Source organism: Falco punctatus (genome assembly GCF_963210335.1).
Source record: "Falco punctatus genome assembly, chromosome: 11".
Taxonomy (NCBI): Eukaryota; Metazoa; Chordata; class Aves; order Falconiformes; family Falconidae; genus Falco; species Falco punctatus.
This window is the reverse complement of record NC_137591.1, coordinates 8743269-8763482: the sequence shown is the minus strand read 5'-3', so window position 1 is coordinate 8763482 and position 20214 is coordinate 8743269. Positions and strand designations below refer to the sequence as shown.

Sequence of the window (20214 nt, the reverse complement as noted above, 5' to 3'; positions counted from 1 at the left end):
ACAACTTTAGTATCCCAACCTGCAGGTGGCAGTTTTTATTTCAGGCACATATTTATGCCCTGAAACTATAGATCATCATTGATGTTCACTGCTCACAGACTTCCATCCACACAGCAATGGTAATTTACTTGCTAATATCATAATACCAAAATCATGCATAATAAATCTGGAAGACACCAGATTCCAGTCACCTCTTTCTAGTGACTGACATGTTCTGCATCATCTAAAGCCAGTGCTAATACTAATTCTTCATGTGAAGCAGCAGATAAGCTCCTTTTCCAGGTAGGCCCTCTGGAACCACTATAGAGCACCTCAAGCCTACATGATGATGTTCTGCCTTTGAGCATGTTCTCCCTTCCCTGTGTAGCTCCTTATACAGACAGTTTTAACAGGGAGCCCGGACTTCAGCCACTCCAGGAAAATCCATCTTACTGTATTGGCTCAGGCTTTGCGAGGCGCAGCCTCCCAGGCCACTCCCTGCAGTGGCATACAGCTTCTACTGCTTCTGCTGTCTCTAAACAAGGGGACACTTGCTGCTCACTGAGCCTGAGGGAAGGGGATAACACAGCTGTTAGTTTTGGTGGGATAACTACACTGCGAACTACTATTGGCACTGCAGTCTCTCTTAAACAAAGAGACAGTCATGAGACTTCTACTCAAGTCAGTGTTAATAACAGCCTTTTTTATTTAGATGCATTTCATACCTGCCAACCACGCATTGCCTTCCTGACACCCCTTTCCCAAAAGCATCATCAACTTGGAAAAGTTGAACACCAAAAAGGGAAGAAATCAGTTTAGCTTCCTGATATCCATCCATTGTGTTACAGTCAATATCTACAAGATTATACATGTAAAGATACCATTAGGGTTTATTTACACGACAGACACACCATGATCTGCTAGCAAAGCAGCCTATCATAAGTGCTCTCCTCCTCTAGCCAAACTAATAACCAGTTCCTGAATTAACCATGCTAAAAGGGTTTAAGACCACAGTTACCACTGCTAGTTTAATGTAAAGCTCTGTAGAAAGCACATCCACCTTGCTAAATCATGCATGGCCAAATATTATCCAGGTCCTGATGAAATTAGGATTTTAAACTTGACAGTGGGCCAAAATGAAAGACAGGAATAAGTCTTACAAATATTTCTGCAGTTTTCCACAGTCCACTCAAACAATAGCATTGAAGATGCTATTGGGAAGAACAAATGACAATTAAAGATCCCAAATCATAAGACAGATGCCAACAACAGTTTGGTGCAAGAAAGAAAAGTAAGCAAATCACTTTTTTGAACCAGTAGCCTGTAGATGAAAACTCCTAATAGGTTATACATTATACATGGACTTTGCCATATCTAGCTAAACAGACACTGTGCAAAACTATTGGCACTGTAGCCATTTTAGAGGTATTAAAATCATTCATCCTCTCCCTTCATAGCTCCATATCTAAATGTATTCTTCATGCAATCTACAACAGAAAATTAAAGAATCCAGGGATCTCCATTTATCTTGTTTTTCATTTACAGACACCAGACAAATCATATAGATTTGCAAGTCACAAATCTCTGGCCTTTTTACATGTGAAAATTCACAGGGGCATTTGAGAATAATGTCCAAACACCTCCACATTTCTCTGTGGGTTAACAAGTAGTTTAACACAGTAACAATACAATGCTGGCTTGCCAAGCATATAATTTACACAAAATTCCCAAGAACATATTAAAGTAGATATTTATCTCCCTAATCAATAAAATTGGAGTCATAAGTTCTTTGTGTTTTATGTGAAATCACTAGTAGTTTCTATTCAGACAGATTATACCAATTTGGAAGTTATGCTCCAGAAAAGGGGGTCACGTTACATTTCAACAATTAGATTACTAGACTAAGAGAAACAAAATATTTTGATCACATCTCACCCAGCAAGCGTATCAGATCTCATCCTGAGAAAGCGACAAGTCAAAGCTTCAGCAGAATCATATTACACTGCTCAGGGGTATTAGAGAGGCAGCTTCCATTACAAATTTCTGCCATCACCTAATGAGGCAGTAGGCTTTGGGACATAGTTGCCTCAGAATACCTACTTTTGTCTTTGGCACTTAAACATGAGGCTATGAAACAGGAGATTGGGCCCTTGGGAAATAACATGTGATTACCACAATTCAGCTGAGACCTCCTGCTTTCTTGGTAATGAAGCGGACAGATCAGGCAGGGATGAACTTGGGAGAAGATTCTTAAAGCAGATGATATAGTGGAGAAAGATGTACCTTTCAACTCTTTCCCAGGTTAAGAACTCTTTTTTACAAAGAACTCTGTAACTTAGGTATTACTTACAGGCAGGAGCTTGTGGAGCTGACTAATGATGAGTCTGACATACGTGATTGGGAACATGTGATGCGACTAAGGCTGTACTGCCCTGCTCTCAACTACAATACAATCAAAAGGTACTTTTACTGTGAGCCATTTCTAATACTTCATAATAAAAAGAAATTCCATGTTGAAGAAAGGAATCAAAAGCTCAGCCTTTAACCTTGAGGGAGTTACGCCATCTGAAGAAGCTGACAGATTGGCTCACTGGATTACACACATACATACTCATCTCCCCAAAAAAGATTTGGCAGCAGTTATAGATGTCCTAAAGCAAGACTTTTAGTTTATAATGATTCATGTAGTAGCTGCATTCTCAGAAATTAAGTATCATGTAAGTGATACGGCTATTTTGCCAAAGTGGGGTCTAAGCTACGATGAAATATCCAAGGGAATGATTCTCTTATGGCCTGGCAGCTGGATAATTGCAAGGAAAGAAACAAGTGTTTTATACATCTGAGTCATCATCTACTAAACTAAATTATTTGAATGTGAAGGCTGTGAGAGCTTTCATTAATGAACACGTGCAAAAAACATTCCTAATGTTAGTCCAAAAAGACAGGTAAGGCAAAATTTGGCTGTAGCAAAACCAAGTTATATGTAATAACATTAAATAACCAGAAATAATATTTTGGTATCAAAGACCATTTCAAGGACAGTAAAAGTTGGTTCAAGCAGTGCCTTTACCCCATCTGGTTCATTTTTATGAATATGTTGAAAGAATAAAGGGTTGCAACTAAGAAATACTACGACTGAGATATTTTAGTGGACACTTTTATCCCTTAGACAAAGAAGAAAACCTTTGTCTGTCACAGGTAAAAGCTCTGATTGTTCTATTAAAGCTAGACAATTATAGTCCAGGCTGTTTTGTAGTCTATCCAGTCTGGTCTCACTGGGATCTGAAGTTTGTATTGAATGCCAGAGGTTTGGAATGCCCCACATCTTTCTTTTGGGGCAGCTACTAAAGAAGTGCAAGCACAGGCCAGATGCTTGCTGTTTGGCATATTTAAGTGTTTTTCTACATTGAGCCTGCATAGCAAAACACACACTGACTTTTCAATCCGACTCTGCACAGTAGAGTATATATATTTAAGTCACATGGGAATTTAAATACATGCTTATAAAGTTAACTATATTCCTACAAGTTTTGCTGAACAGGGACTTCAAGGATTCTGAAAAGTCCTATTTATTCACAGTTGCAGCTACAAAATTAGGAGATGTCAACAATTCTGCAACCCTCTCAACTCTTGCTGTAGCAGGTTACTGACTTACTTTTCTTAGCGATAGCAAAAGCAGTAGGCATAGATGCCAAAGCTGGACCAGCACCAATGACAAGCAGTTAAAAAGCAATATATATTTGGCACCAGACATCAAAAAGGTTCACCACTATGACACTTAACAATCAAAACTACATTTATTGTGTGCAGTCAACTATCATTATGAAGCAGATGAGAAAGACAAGTTTCTTTTTAGGGCATGGCCTTCTGGAAATTACATTCAATCATTCAAGTGCTGCAGGGAAAATTTGGGGGATACCGTTATCCTGCTGATGGGCCTCACAGTTAAGCTTTATCATAGGGTCTAGGCATACTGTCATCTCCCCCCACCCCCAACTGGTTAGAGCCCATGTGAGAAACATGTGAGAAATGGGTCAACAACCACAGAAAATGAACAGTGTGGCATAAGCCAAAACGTGAAAAAAAGAGTACAGAAAGAGGAGGTGGTGAAAGGTGCCTCCCCACCATTGACAGACTTGCTCATGATCAGGGTTTCTTCCCAGCTGACCTGTTTCACCTTGAAGCAGTCAACATTTCTGGGCTTAGTCATTCATTTCTCACTTAGAGACATGCTATTCTTCAATAAAAATAAAAAATCCAAGCTCTATACGTTCATGTCTCAGCTTCATCATTCGAACTCCAACTCATCTTTGCTTTGTGATAAATAACATATTGCTGTGCATTCACAGACTAGTTACTGGTAGCTATGAATTTAAGCAGCTTATCTTGTTGTCTTTTAAGGCATTTGGTCTGTTACAGGGGACAACTACCAAGGGAAGAAGAAGATGTGTTGAAATTGGGTGCAGGTACTACACCCCTTGGGTCAAGACTAAAGTCTCTGTGCAGGTGTCATTACAGCTAGATGATAACACCACACTTAATTCTTCATCTTATTTTCAACAATTCCACTGATCTAGCCCTGTTATAATCAGCCTATTCCATACTGTAGCTGAAACCATTAAACACACACATTTCAGCCTTAGAGCAAAGATGTAGTAATACCATGCTTAAGCATGTTTTGAGACAAGCAACACTGGACCAGCAGTTTTAATTGCCTTGAGTTGGCGAGCATCAGTTATAACCAAACACTGTCACAGTGTAAATGAAAGTGTAATAGGTATCTGAGATAAACAGAAGCACAACTCAGCTGCAAATGAAAAAAACCTGTTCATGAGGCAGTCTTATGACATAATAGAGCACTTCTGTGCATATTTTCACTTGTACTATTAGCAATCAGGTGCATCACCTGATCTGGAAATTACAAATTTGATTCCTCATGTCCTGCGGTGAAAGTGTACCCTGAAAACAAAAGGCCATCTAAACTAGTTTCCACCTCACTTTCTCACATTGCTCCAGCCTGTTCCAGAGCTCCCTCCCTGTGTTTCACCCCTGCTGGCAAGTCTTAGTTTTGACAAGAGTTTTACATTTGTTAGTAACAATGCTGTTTAGCCACAATGCTGACCACAGTGATGAATTCTGGGCTCCTCACGACTATGCCTGTATTGCTTCTGCTGCTGCAAAAGTGTTCCATAATTGGCCTGTCTGCAGGGGGGACCGTGGCTTCCCTCTCAAATGATTTCCCTATAAAGTCTCAGCTCTTGCTAATCGCTCCTGACAGATAACTTCCAGCATTCCAAGGTTCTTAATTCCCATTTTTACTAAGAATTGGAAAATATACATTTCTACCTGTTAACATGCTAACAAACATCTTGAGTACGGGTCACCAATTCAAACACAGGTCTCTCTCAAGCAGCTTCCACTCCTGCCGTGGTCGCCTCAAACATTTCCTGCAACCACACTGTTCTGAAACAGCTGTGGCTCCCAGCTACCCTCTACTTGAAACACTAATCTAAGCCCAAAGAGACAATTAAGCTCAAAGTTAACACTTTCTTTGACTCAATCCTATGTAAATTTAAATTTTAAAAAGATACAGTAGCTCTCTAACAAGTTTAAACATCTGTATTGCCAGGATAACACTGTCGTCCATGGCAGCAGCAAGGTTGGCCCGTGAGTCAGTTAAGAATAGACCCCTATTCTCATATTAAGGAAATTCACTGTGAAAAAGATTGTTCATTTATTACAAAATTATCTTTATACTATAATAATTCAATATCTCCCTACTGGCAACAGATCCAAATATTCCAAACCATTCTTAGAACAAAGATTTTGGTTTTTAATCATAGTTTTTTAATATCGCTAGTTATATATATGGCCTCCATCACCATGGCTTTAAACTATTTAGACCCTGAAGAACTAATTCTAGAACATCTTTCTGGCACAGCACACTATGCTTTATGGATTGGCAGTTCAGGAAAACAGTGAAGATTAACCAAGAAATAAGCACCAGACCTGGCAGTCATACCTGTCATCTGAGTTCAAGTTCATAATCGGTTATTTAGAAGCTTCAAGAAAACTATGTACCAACCCATCCTTCAGTGGGCACTATGTCCAGCCTCACTGCATAGTCTTAGAAACTGAGTAGGCCACTGGGTGCTCAAATTTCTGGTATGGGTGAGCTATCTAATGCTTTACCACACCACATGAGTACTACAGACCATCATATGCTTGGATATGCATGTCATCTGCTTAAGGAGACATTCCCCCTGCACTGGGATGTGTGTCCATCCAGGAAGCAGCCCCATCACATGATCTGATGCACATATGCAATCTTGACATAGAGGATATTCATAGGTAACATGAGAGGAGATACGGACAATTCAGTCCCAAGAGATGACTTGCAGCTGCTTGAGGAATCTCCAACAACCTCAAGGAAAGCAGGTAGCACAAAGCAGGACAGCCAGATCGTTTAACAACAGAGGAAGTGGGCAACCATGATTTAAACTACATTTAATAAAAAATGTATTACAGTAAAGACCTAGTAAGTCGAGAAAATGAATAGAACATAGCTGCAATTCATTACTTATTTATACACTTAAAATGAGAGGACTGATAAAAATGATAAGTTATTATACAGTTTGAACAAAGTTGCTTAATAAAGCTGTACATCAAGTGCAGTGCCTAAGATGGCCACCTGCTCAGTTACAATTCTAGCATCAATACATTAAATAATTATTCCCCTATAGAGTTATATACATACTTTTTTCAGCTTCGATACTTTGGATTAAATGATTTTCAACTATTACTTGTAACTACAGGATACGATCAAAAGGTGGCAGCAGAATTGTCAAGTATTCTTCCCTACATATACTTTTTATTTCCTTCAATTTAAAAGCAGACACAATTTTCTTGACTTCCCTAATAAAGGAAGAAATCTCAAGCCTTATTACAAACTTGTATTTTTTAATCACTTTCTGTTAAAAGTTTTCTGCATGTAGGAATGCAAGTTTGTAGTTACACATTGTTGAGTATGCAATGTAAGAAAGGGTCTTTAACCTGCTTGTGTTTATACTTCCAGTTTTTCTGGGATCAACTCGCTATGCAGTCACTATGACTAGCTAATATAAATAGCTTAAACTGACAGAATATCTTAAAGCGATTACATGTTATACCATGACATATGTGCAAGCATTAGTATCACAGCCAGAGTGTTACAGCTGAAACATAAAAAGGAGCACAGCAATAAATCACTAATTTTCAGGATGTTCTTGGTTTTGACTACAAATACATAATTCTAGAAGGACACGTGTTCTAGTCAACAAAAAGTTTGCATTTAAAGAGAAACATTTAACACAAAAATGTATGAATCAACAAAAGATTGCACGAGGTGCTTTGTCTGCTACTGTCATTCTCTGCATGTGAACAATAATAGAAGCTGGCAAAACTCCAGCAGCTGTGTTTAAGTGTCTGCAATTTTGCACAGATGTCCAGTAACATTCTGGTCAGCTTGGGTACCATGCGTAGCACATGGGAAACCATGGACAAGCACAACGGGTAGAAAAATAAATGGCACGTCAAAATAGCAGCAAGCTTGCAAAATTAAATATTTGATTCTGAACCTATCCCCTTTCTGCATATGCAAAATATTTGCATAGCAAAATCTTCATTGTTTATTTTCTCCATGCGATTCAAGCAACACTGAGAAAACAGAAATACTGAGAAAACAGTACTGATGAGCTGCTCTTCTATACATTGCTTTCTCATTATCACTTAGTACATGGCCTCCTTACTTGCTGCACACTGTACAGAAGGGACAATCAAGCACATTTGCATGTTGGTTTGTCAACAGCAGCCATTTTTGTAGTACCCCCACACCTCCCCTGCATTCCATTCAGTTCAGCTTCTGTGAGGCAAAGCAGTGGTAAAATGGAGCTACTCCTCCTCCTGACTACAGAAGTGCAACTTCCCTATCCATTGCTGTGCGTACCCACCTAGGGCTACATGGGCAAAGCTGGATGTTCCCTGAATCCACAGCTTCAGAGTGGGTGGAGCCACTGTTCCCAGTTAGTCCTCTGGTGGAACCACTGTTCCCACTTAGCCCTTTAGCACACCTAGTAAGGGTGGTGGAGGGCACTCCCTGATCTAAATGCAGTGCTGGTAAACACTCCTCCAGGGGTAGGAGAGATGGAAGGTAGTAGCACAGTCTGGGACATGTAGAGAATGTAAAAACACCGTTTTTTCAAAATAAGTAGACTGAGCCTAAGCCACTTTCTGTCAGGATGACAAAACACAAATCTTTATGCATTCTGTGGTGAATTTTAAGGCCTTACACCAAAGAACTTAAGTACTAGGACTCTCACAGATCACTTACATTTGTTAATGTGGTTGAAATGAAAAGCCTTATTTTAAGGGAAAAATAATAGCATTTAGGTCCAATGTTTTCCATGGTTAAAAGCAGTAACATCACTGTAAAAAGATATAAAATGTAATACATTGCATAACTCCACTTTCAATTAATTATGTTGTAATTTAATGCATCATTCTGGGGTTTCTTTTCCCCCCTCACTGAGTCTTCAGACAACACTGAAAATGCTTTTGCAGAGTAAATTGAAACCAACATTGGAAGCTGTATCACACTTAGGAATGAATTCCTTTACAACAAAATGGTACACCTCATGAAAAAACCTGATGACACACTGATGCTGTTGGAACAGAATTCCCGAAGTTGCTGAACAATGACACATCCATCCTTTCAATTTAGGAACAACAGTTCTGTAACTCATTTATGATCTTACATCTCAAGCAGGAAAAAGAAAAAACATAATTGCAAACTACACTGTAACAAACTATTAAACTAATGACAAAGAAAACCTTAACAATTATGGTTTGTGTTTTAGAAGTGAAGAACAAAAGTAGTTAAAATTATACTGCAGCTTATATATTGCACTCTTTTGCTAATAATTTTGGGGTTATAACCACTCATAGCAAAGCATCGGAATTCCTGGTAATCAGTAGCATAAATGTTAACATCTAGAAACAAAACAGTAGCATACTGCACAGATCCCTGTCACCTGGGGCTTTTACTACTGACAGCCATTCACATTCATCATTATCCCACTGCTGCTGTGACCGTTTGCACACAGTTATCTCCATAGAACTTACTGTAATTGAGATGAAGAACATGAAATAACATCAGAAGAGGAAAAGACCATTGGCCCAAAGCACTTTCCAAATACTTATCACAACAAACATCTAGACTGACAAAGCAAACTCCTTTTTGAACTGAAACGCAAGTTGCTGTAGGAACACAATACATATACCACAAAATAACAAAACCTATGTCACAGTGAAGTCAGTTAACAGCATAGATAGGGTTCCTCTCACAGACTACTGATTTTGAGGTAGAAGAGACTGTCTTTAAAACAAATCTATTAAAATAATGCAGCAGGCCAACTTCAGCCCTCCTTACCAACAGGGTGCTGTGATTCCACTGAAATTAAGAGAATAATTTTGCATTATTATTTTGCACGAGTGCTAAGGGTGGCAGAATTTAACTTGGTACATCACACTATCTTTAAATCACCATACAATATAAATGGCTCCCTGAAAATTATCCATTCAATAGTTAAGTTCCATATGTTACTGTATATTTTGTGCCTTTATCTATATGCAGTGTATACCGATCTGTACAGTAAGAAAAACCAGGAATGCATTGTGGAGGGCCTGATAGGCATTGAAAGAAAATAAGATATTCAGATGACCTCCCCCTAATTTAATAGGCAGAGTTAGAAATTATAGATCAGGGAGAAGCCATCTATTCAAACAGGGAATGCATAAAAGCCAGAACTGAAGTGACAATCCTAAACTGGTTATTCCAGAGTGGGTGCAGAGAAGTGTGATGGAACAGACAAATCTGATGCACAGCAAGGAGCAGATCTAGTTGTACAGTAGCATATGAGTGGAGGTGAGAGATGGCAAGCTTTCATAGAGTTGTGACAACTAAGAAAAAAATAGGTATCAGAGACTGGACAGATAATATATAACTGGAGATATGAACCAGAGCAGCATGTCAGTATTTCTACTGGTAAACTCAAATATTACACAGCCTGCATATCCACATTACAGCCTGGAAAGGACTTATTGGTATTTATGTTAATCGAATATTTAAAATCCAATATATTTTTAAATTATTATATATTTTAAATAACAAGTCACTCTTCTCTCATCCTTTGTTTATGCTGTAATGCAACAGCTGTGATAACATTTTCAGTTATCTGATGCATCCACAAACCATAGTCTCTAGGAACACAAAAAAATTAGAAGTGAAAATAAATAACTGGATTAAACCAACAAACTGTATCAGCCACACTCAACAGAAGAAAAACATTTGAAGCAATAAACCACAGGACGTGTCCAACCAAAATCATGTACTCTGCAGGTCACTTTGTCATACTTTTGGCAGGTCGCCAAAAGTTGAGAGATGTACATATTTTACAAAAAATGCTCAGCCTTCTCAGGCACCCCCAGCTGGTGCTGTCTGTGGGTAGCCCAAACTCCACCCCAGTCACTGCACCTACAGTTTTATCTTCACTGGTTGCAGCTTTTAGGGCAGTTAAGTCAAATGGAAACACAAGATACGGAGACTGAAGTGGAATTACCCCATCTGAAATATAGCAGCAAGGAAGCACCTCAATTGATTTCCATCCTTGCAATGATACAGGAAGAAAACCTGGGCTTCTAGCACACTGATATCCTAAAACACTGAAGCCGTTGTCATCCTGTTGCCTAAAGGCAGTACCTGGAATACCCATGCTCCCACTCCCCCGTCAAGGTGCATTCACTTCAAGAGGTGAGAGAGTCATAACTCTAAAATCAGTGTATCTCTTGGGCGGTGTAACAGTAACTTGTGAGCATCTTACACAGCAAACAAGGAAAAGAATGCACAAATAACGTCTCTAAATTTTCACATAGAGTTTACTCAAGACTGACACACATGTTCAGTCTAACCTAGAGCACAAAGCAGGGCCTGCTGCACTCTGCACAAGCTGCAGACTCCAAGTAACTCAAAAGATAATACTAAACAGACCCCATTACAGTAAACTCCAGCAAGGGGTGAAAATCTATAATTAATGATCACTGTCAATTTAGCATCTCCCACGAGCGATTCCAGAAAGCTGAAGTCTTGACATTTTGAGAGTTATCAGAATCAATTTAATTAGATGAAAAATGGTTATTCTCAGTATAATGACCACTCTAACTGTTACTAATGTACCCAAGGAAAGCAGAATCTAAGAGCGTTCAAAAGGACTTACCTGTTCAGAGGCTGATAGGCTCTATGGAGTAGAGGATAGGACACAGATATGGTGCAAGCTAGAAGGCTATCAGGAAGGATTACAAAAGGACATACAGTCCTAATGTTTCATAATAATTAAGCACCCAGAAACAGTTATCACAGCAATTACTATACATGCATGATTGATGCAGACTTTTCAAGGTTTTTAAATTATACTGTAAATGATCATACCATGGCAATTCCAGAAAATGACTAGCCTTTTTCCCATTAAATTAAGGTCCAAAAAGAATGGACTGGGGACAAAAAAAAAAAAAAAAAAAAAAAAGCAAACCCACAACCTAATCAGTTCTTTAAATAGATAACACAGGACACATGAATTATTCGGAGTTTTAATGAGACTTGGTGCAGAAAGCAACAACAAAAACCTGAGGCAAAACCTCACCAATTAGGAGACTTTTTATCTTGCATTATGTTTGACTTAGAAACCTTTGCATCCCCACAGTCTACAAGCAAAAATTTCTTTACATAGCAGGTTTCAAAGATTGCCTAACAATCAATATTTGGGAAGAGCTACATGAGAAATTTCCCTTGTGATTTAGCAATGACTCTGATTCCCCAAGGTCTATGTTACTGACATTGCTGCAAATGTAGTGCAAGCGATGAAAAATGGAAGCTGCACATACTGTGCTTTCCCCGTTGCCTTTACTCAAGTCATAACTCACTCTTGCATATACTGTAATTTAACCTGTGGAGATCCCAGAGGGTGCTGCATAAACACTGTGCAAAAACTTAGCCCGATCATTAAAACGGTATAGCATATTTTGCAGATTATCGAACATTTTCTAGTAGATCACTCAGTTGAACTTTCTTGAGTTAAGCAAGGCTTCATCTGATTCATAAATTAAGTTTTCGTATTAGGTAAATCACCAGAGTACTTTGGCACCTACAATGAGCCAGGAGCCAAGAAACGGAAGCCATATATGTCAAATTTCTGCATGTTTTCTGACAGACCTTAATCTCTTCCCCAGTATGTCCCTTACGGTGCCATAAATCACTTTATAAAACATAAAGTATATCACTACTGGTTATAAATAGGGAGCTGGGCATCTCCCAGAGTTACCCTTTGAAGAAAAGCCCGCTCTCTGGGTAAAGACTTTGCTTTCTCAAACACTCAACTGAAGTCTGGCACACATTTAGACCTGATACCCACCACTCAAATTGTTAGCAGGTATTAGCTGTCTTATTACATTAGCCCCTCATCATGCTATCTTGCATCATGCCAGCATATAATGTGATTTAATGGAACATGATGTGACATATGTGATATGACGTGATGTGATGTGACAGCTACCATTTAAAGGGGAACACACCTATTTTCAAATCAGATGTCCATTATCAATTAAAGCTGATCTGGTGATGGTCAGACATTTACGTGTCAAGCCCAAGCAAAACTAACGGGCATGTGTTGCCTGCACTACTGAACTGATGAGCTGGGAATCTGCCAGCTACCCAAATTATCCTTGGGTAATTTGACAGATCTGTAATATAAGCTCTGTGTATCAGTTCCATGTCATATTTGCTCGGTACTACTGAAAGCATGTTTTTGCCATTTTTCTTCTTCATCCATCATAATTAAAATAACCTAAAATGCTGATTACCAAGCTGTAACTTCAGTTCTGTTGTTATCAGCTGCTGTACCTGGTACGTGAAAGAAAGAGAGGACAAAGAATATTATTCTGTAGCTACAGTGAACAAAGTGCTCAGAGCATTGCAAAAATGGTCATTTAACTGACCAGATGCAATGTGGAACTAATATGAAAGTGAGTAAGAGCAGTATATAGCGTAATAAAACCTTTTTGTATTCACTTCTGCACAACAATTTTTCTCCCTCAGTAAAGACATTAAGTGCTCGTGTCATGGTTTAAACCCAGCCAGCAACTAAGCCCCACACAGCCATTCACTCACTCCCCCCTGGTGGGATGAGGGAGAGAACTGGAAGAGTAAAAGTGAGAAAACTCATGGGCTGAGATAAAGACAGTTTAACAGGTAAAGCAAAAGCCATGTGCACAAGCAAAGCAAAGCAAGGAATTCATTCACCGCTTCCCATGGGCAGGCAGGTGTTCAGCCATCGCCAGGAGAGCAGGGCTCCATCACGCCTAACAGTTACTTGGGAAGACAAATGCCATCACTCCGAACAGCCCCCCCTTCCCTTCTTCCTCCCAGCTTTATATGCCGAGCATGACGTCATATGGTATGGGATATCCCTTTGGTCAGTTGGGCTCAGCTGTCCCAGCTGTGTCCCCTCCCAACTCCTTATCCCCCCCCCCACCCCAGCCTCCTTGCTGGTGGCATTGGGTGAGGAGCAGAAAAGGCCTTGGCTCTGTGTAAGCATCGCTCAGCAGTAACAAAAACATCCCTGTGTTATCAACAGTTTCCAGCACAAATCCAAAACGTAGCCCCATACTAGCTACTGTGAAGAAAATCAACTCTAGCTACTGTGAAGAAAATTAACTCTATCCCAGCCAAAAGCAGCACAGCCTGAATGCTTAAAATCAAAAAAGATTTGCATAGGTGCAATGAGATTGTCATAAATCTGTTGTAGGCAACAGTCTATGTAATATATGCATAATTCAAAAGGAGAGAGATTGTAGATGAGTTTAGCGTATAAGTGAAATTCAGACACTGTAGTGCAGCAGCTCTACAATGCATAAGAAATGCATATTATCCTTATGCAGATTAAAGTATTGATTCTTCATCATTCTATAGTTTATCCATTAATATTCATGCAAACCCTCCAGGCTGGTCACCTTGCAAGAATGCACAGAGCACTGGAGGATCAGCTCTGTTTTATGTCGGCATTTCAGTGCTGGAGAGAGGTTTCTGTGCACCACAGTAACATGGCTTCCTGTGAGTGATATGCCTGCAGTTGCTGCTCAGTTGACTGTTTCTGATGATCTTGCTGCTGCTGCAAAAAAGGGTAAAGCTGCTGCCTCTAGATTTCCCGATGCAAAAATTGCACTTCAAGGCCGGATGGCAGCTTGAAGGTCACACACGCTGACGCCTCGTATGCCAGAGACAGGAAGCCTAATTTTAGCCCACAAGAAACTAGAGTGCTGATTAGAAAAAATGAGATTCTATAGTGCTTAAAAAGCTTTACAGGGGAAAATTATTCTTAGCACAAGATATCCCATCGTACCTACGGGATGCAACACTTCAAGGATGTCAAAAGAAAAGGTTTCCATAATAGTGGTGGAAATGAATGAAAACTAATTAAACAATTGTCTAAAACAGTGAACGTTGAAAGAAACTGTGGATATAATAGGATTATATAGTGATTTGTTACCTTATGATTATCCAGCCTCACGGGATAATAGAGAAATAAGTAGCAAGCTATGGATCAAAGACATAGGAAATATTTATTATTTTATTTCCTGGCATAAAAATTTCTACAAAAATCTGTAATGTGAACAGTAGACTATGCCACCTTTTCCTTCCACATGGATCTGTCTTAAGGGAGAGCCTGTTCTCACCTGGCTTGCCAGGCACAAGTAGACAGGCTGTGTGGTGTCTGCCCAGGACGTACTGCAAAGTGCCAGTGGTTATTTCATGAATTGGAGTCTGGTGCCTTAAGCAAGGAAAGTTGTTTTGTTGAGAAAGGTTGTTTCACAGACAGCCCATTCCATTCATGATCACACATATTTTCCCTTTTTCCCCTTTTGTAGCCCATACCATTCTTGCAAAATATGATGCACTTACTTTCAGGGAAAAGCAACACTCTCCCTGCACTCATTTTTAAAATTATGTTTAAGACAATTTAGTGGCCAGAAAAGAGCGGGGACAGAGAGGTGTGATGACCAGCTCCTTACAGATCACTTGGAACCACTGTTAAGAATGACACTGGGAATCTCTAGCTGGGCACAGTCCTGGAAGAGCTCAGCAGGGGTTTCATGGCTGCACAGCCAGCTCTGCATTCACACACTGGTTAAATTCAGTATACCAGTAACGCATTGCGCATGATAGAAACCAAAGATCGATGTTTTATTTTCCACATCCTTTGTTTTCATAATAAGGCAGCTTTGAAAAAGCATTTCTTGTCCCTCAGATTTCTTTTGAATTTTCATTTTCCTGTTTACAGTTACATATATTGTTTTGCATTCAGATAGTCTTCACTGAATAATTTTCAGTTCTCAAATTGTTATAAGAATAATTTCTGAACTTCATTTAATGCAATTACGAAACAAGGATAACCAATTCATAAAACATGCCACAAAGATTATTACCAACATTTCCCCTTTCCCAGAGTCCATTTTGCCCGTGTCAAATGATAAGAGTAATGTCAAGTTCCAGGTTTAGTTTTGTAAGTGTTTTTGAGCATGTTTTTCCTAAAGTTTTTAATAGAAAAATTAAAATAAACATGCCATGGAAGGAAGCAATAACGTTAATGGAAACAGTACCCCATCCAAAAGTTCCAATAAAATTATCCTACAGGCACCCTGCCCACCAGATATGGTAAAATGGCTTGCATGTGCCTTTTGATGTACACCTGACTTGACACATCATTGGCATAAATTGCAGACTTTATGCTCATTAATCTACAGTGCATTTCTATGGCTTCTTTAGATGACAATTTTGAACTAAAAAATTGCACTGCCTAGATGTCCCTTTACTTCGTTCTATATGGAGTTCTTGAAAATGCATTGCAAATAAGCAGTAGAACTGGCAAAAGGAAAACAGTGTTGAATTGTTTGGGGGTTATGTTCCCGCATTTTGCGCCTTCAGGCACAATTTTGATTTGATTATAATGATATCTTTACCATTGGGGAATGTATGTTCCCATCCACGCTTTCAAAGTTCACATCAAGGTCAGAAATTTCATTTTGGACCTAGACTTCATATTCCAAGTCTGAAAAGTCTGATTTTTTTTCAGCATATAGAGTATGTAATTTCTCAAATTCAGGTAAATTTCAGGTAAAAGCAGTTAACATAAGAAACAGCCATACTGAGTGAGACCAAAGACCTTTCTAGCACAGTATTCTGTCTTCAGCAGTGGCCATAACTGGATAAGCAGGGAGAAGTATCATTTATACTTGTCCTATTTTTATATTTCCCCTAATATTCACCCAGGCTCCACTTATTTTCAACTTAGGGACTGCCTGAACCAGATATGATATCTGTGTGTTTAGCTAAACTTCAGTGAATTTCTCCTCCATGAACTTGCCCAATCTCCCCTTAGACCAACACAAAATTTTAGCGTCCATCATTCTTTTGGCAAGATCAACTACCCGCTACATGAAATCCACGTCTTTTTATTTGTTTTGAATCTGGCTCCTACTACCTTCATTTGATTTCCCCTGGCTCTTGGACAAGATACTGTGAAGAGAATGTGAACAACTGAGCCTTAACTGCACTATATATGATTTTACAGACTACTATCACAGCCTGCAGAAGTCCTCTTTTCCAGGCTGAAAGATCCTGATTTATTTAACCATTCCTAAATACAGGAACTCTTCTGTGCTTTGCTTATCTTTTTAGACCTCTCATGGAGCCCTTCTCAGTTCTATTACAGCTTTCTGGAGATCGGGGTGGCCTGCGAGGGTGGCCAAAAATTATTGTCTAGGTGTAGACAGACCATGGATTTTCATATAATACCGTAATGCTATTCTCTGTTTTGTTATTTTTGCTTTTCTAATGATTTTTAACACTTGATTTGCCTTCTAACCATAACTGAGCTGATATGCTCAGAGACTTATGTGCTGTAACTGGAATGCCTTACTCCAGAATATTCAGGATAAGGTTAGAAGACATCATCATAAGTATATGAAGTTAGGTATTAGGGGTTTTTTCTCCTATGTGCATCACCTGATATTTACCTATATTGAATTTATCTATTTTATTCTGTAGTCACTCACTATTATCTGATTTTCATTTGTCAAGTAAAAAAAAAAAAAAAAAAAAGCTGATTTATCTGTGCATAGTATCAGCATCCTCAAGACACATTATTAAAAAAGAGCTCAGTTTGTCCCATCAACATTGGATAACAGAAATTGCTCCTGCATGTGTCAAGGTACCTGCCCCATCTGTCCATGGTGGTCCCAGCAGGGATTTATTACAGTTTACTTCATAACAGTAAAATCCTTATGAAGGCTCCACTGTACTACATCCCCACTTCTCACGCTTTTGAACACATCTAAGGAAAGCTGCTCAGAAAATCTTCTGCAAGTTTTTAATTGAACATTGAAATAAAGACACTTTGCAGAAATAGTTCCATTTCTAAACAGTCAGAAAAATTCAGGCAGAATTCTAGCAGACTCTTCTCTGTCTACCATCTCCAAAGATCAATCTTGATTTTTGCTACTAGCTTATAGTGCTGGTCACTCCCAGGTCAACAGGACACTAACATACCCTAGGGCTTCCAGGTTTCAGTCTCTCTTCAACTAGCTAAAGGTCTTCTGGTAGCCTGTCTGGCTGCTATGGAGCCAAGACTCTTGGAAACTCTGGCAACTGACGAAAAAAAGCCAACAATTCTTTTGAGTTTTTTTTTAAATTTTAATAAATGGTTTAAACGGGCTGATCAGTTTGTGCTGATATTATTTATTAGTGGACAAACAAAACTAACAAGAATTGTGTTACTTTCTGCCTGCAATTGCAAGTAGTTTTCAAGGCTTTGCTGTATAGTATCTATTCCTTCTCTGAAAAAAAAAAAAAAAAACAAAATAAAAAAAACCCACCAAAACAACCAACACTTGATTGTCTTTGAAAAGGAAAATAATGTAGGATTTTTAATGTACATAAATATTTGGGTTGGGGTGTGTGTGTGTCTAGTTCCAATTTAAAAAAGATTAGGCAAGGAAAATTTGAAAAACTTTTGCAGAACTAAACTCCTGCATAACCTCTGCCATGCACAATTTGTGCACTGGAAGTGAGGAAAGAATGTTTCTGGTTTAGATTCCTGCTAGCTTCACATGATATTTTTTCTTCAATTTCAAAGATGTTAATTACAAATATGTTCATTATTTCATAAGTCACAGAATTAGGATACCTAAAACCAAATCTATAAAGTTGTCAATGGACAGAGTAAATACTTCAGATTTATTTCCTATTTATAGCCTATTTATACTGGTAACTAATTCTTCAGAGTGAAAAGATTACATATACACCTTTCAATTCCCTAATTAATTCTTTCATTGCCATATAAGGAACTTCACACTTGAATAATCAGCTACTTGATGGCTTCCCATAAAAAAATGAAATCAACAGTACAAACCTCGTTTAGATTCACATAATAAGGGGGAGGAGGGTGACCAACAGACAGAAAAACATCACAAATTCAAATATTTCTAGAGCATATTTTAATTTAAAACTGCCTGGCATACTTGTTGCCTGAAAAGCTTCAGCTATATTGGAATTTCAAAACACCTGTTTTCAGAGCAGCATCTATTTCCTGTTAGGATTTAAAAATATTCAAAAGTATCTACTTTTATGGGTGAGAACCACAAGCAGAAAAACCCAGACTTCTAAGCTTTCTTATGATTCTCATATAGATCTTTTCTCATAGGTCTGCCATATCTTGCTACTCTAATTCATGCAGATGATCTTTACTGCCACTGATTTAAAAGGGCAAATTGAATGATGAAGGGTTGCAGTACAGATCTACTGCATCTCAGATTTCATATCTCCCCAAAAAGCCAAAACTTTTTGGCAGCATCATTAAAGTACCTGCTGTTCTTAAAGTTGAAAATAAAGAATACGCTTCAGCTACTCTTTGACTACACAAATCAGTAGTTGCAAAGATCATATGATTGTTCTTTTAGTACAGGAAAGATTCTCAGTAGTTTTCATAGAACTATTCCTGTGTGATTTTTATTTTTTTTTTAGAAGACAAAATCTAATCATTTTAACCCACAGATTAAAGTGCCTTTCTCCTTCCATTATATAAATCCTACACCAGAGTAGAAGACAAAATCATATCTGTCTCCATTATGACGTGAAATGAGACAGTTTTTATACTATATTGACAGAAATCTTCATCTCCAGGGGCCTGCATTTGCTCTTACTGAAGTTAATGCAAAAAATCTAATTGGTTTCAATGAGAGCAGGATATAGACTGAGGCTCCATTCATTGGCCTTTCTGGAAGAAACATAAGGAAAACATTTGTGACCATTATCTCCTCTCTATGACCATTTATCCTGTCTTTTTGGTTTGCCCCTTATTTCAAGATTTTAATAGTTAACATCATTGCTGGGGCTAGAAAGAAACTGCCATGTGGGAAATTTATTTCTTGGGCACCTATGAATGACTTTACACTGCCAGATCTCAGAGACTGGTGGCTGGCTGGTCTCCGGCTCTGTTCCACAGTGTCAACTTCTATGTTGGAAACTGTTCATTTCCTGAAAAGATGCACAGAATTATATTTGGGTCTTGCATTAAACATATAGTTGATTTTTATACATGAGCCTGAAAATGCAAAGCATTTTATTAACTGGGTTAGATTGTCATGAAAGTACTGAAAGTCAAATTTATAAGGTCAAGCCATACTCCCAACATACTGAACTCTTACAGCATTCTCCACTACTCCTCCACAAAAATAATTGTGCACATCTCCAACCTTTCAAATAAGTACCTATGGAAGACTGTATGACCATCCACATTTCCGCTGAAAAGAAACAAGAGAAAGAGGATTTACCACTTCCTAAAACTTGGTTTTGCAAAATCAAGGCCAAATTGTAGATGCTTGCCTTTGGTTGAAGCTGCAGACATTTAGTAATTCTCACATTCTCAAAAAGCCAATTCTAAATGGCCTCTAAAATTCTGTGGGAATTTCTAAGGCAAATGCAACACAAGTTTGATTCCGAATTGTATTTCATAATATTCATACAAATGGCAGTTTAAAGGCAAAGAGGAAAATAAAAATCTTCAGTTGCAACATCCCAGTAGTAAACATTTT

The 20214-nt window shown here is 38.5% G+C and overlaps 1 protein-coding gene across 6 annotated transcripts in view; it reads right to left on the bottom strand.

Annotated features, from left to right (window-relative positions):
* The window catches only part of BEND5 (BEN domain containing 5), a 557320-nt gene that overhangs the window by 273432 nt on the left and 263674 nt on the right, over positions 1–20214 (bottom strand). Inside the window, exon 1 of one of the 6 annotated variants that reach the window (XM_080407660.1) lies at positions 13367–13464. The exons of 3 other annotated variants lie outside the window; for them this stretch is intronic. In XM_080407660.1, coding sequence (XP_080263786.1) covers positions 13367–13398 — 32 coding nt within the window. In that variant the 5' untranslated portion in view covers positions 13399–13464. Of the gene's footprint in view, positions 1–12927; positions 13341–13366; positions 13465–20214 lie in introns of those variants that run through there. 2 more of the 6 variants (XM_080407661.1, XM_080407663.1) reach the window with 2 other exon arrangements.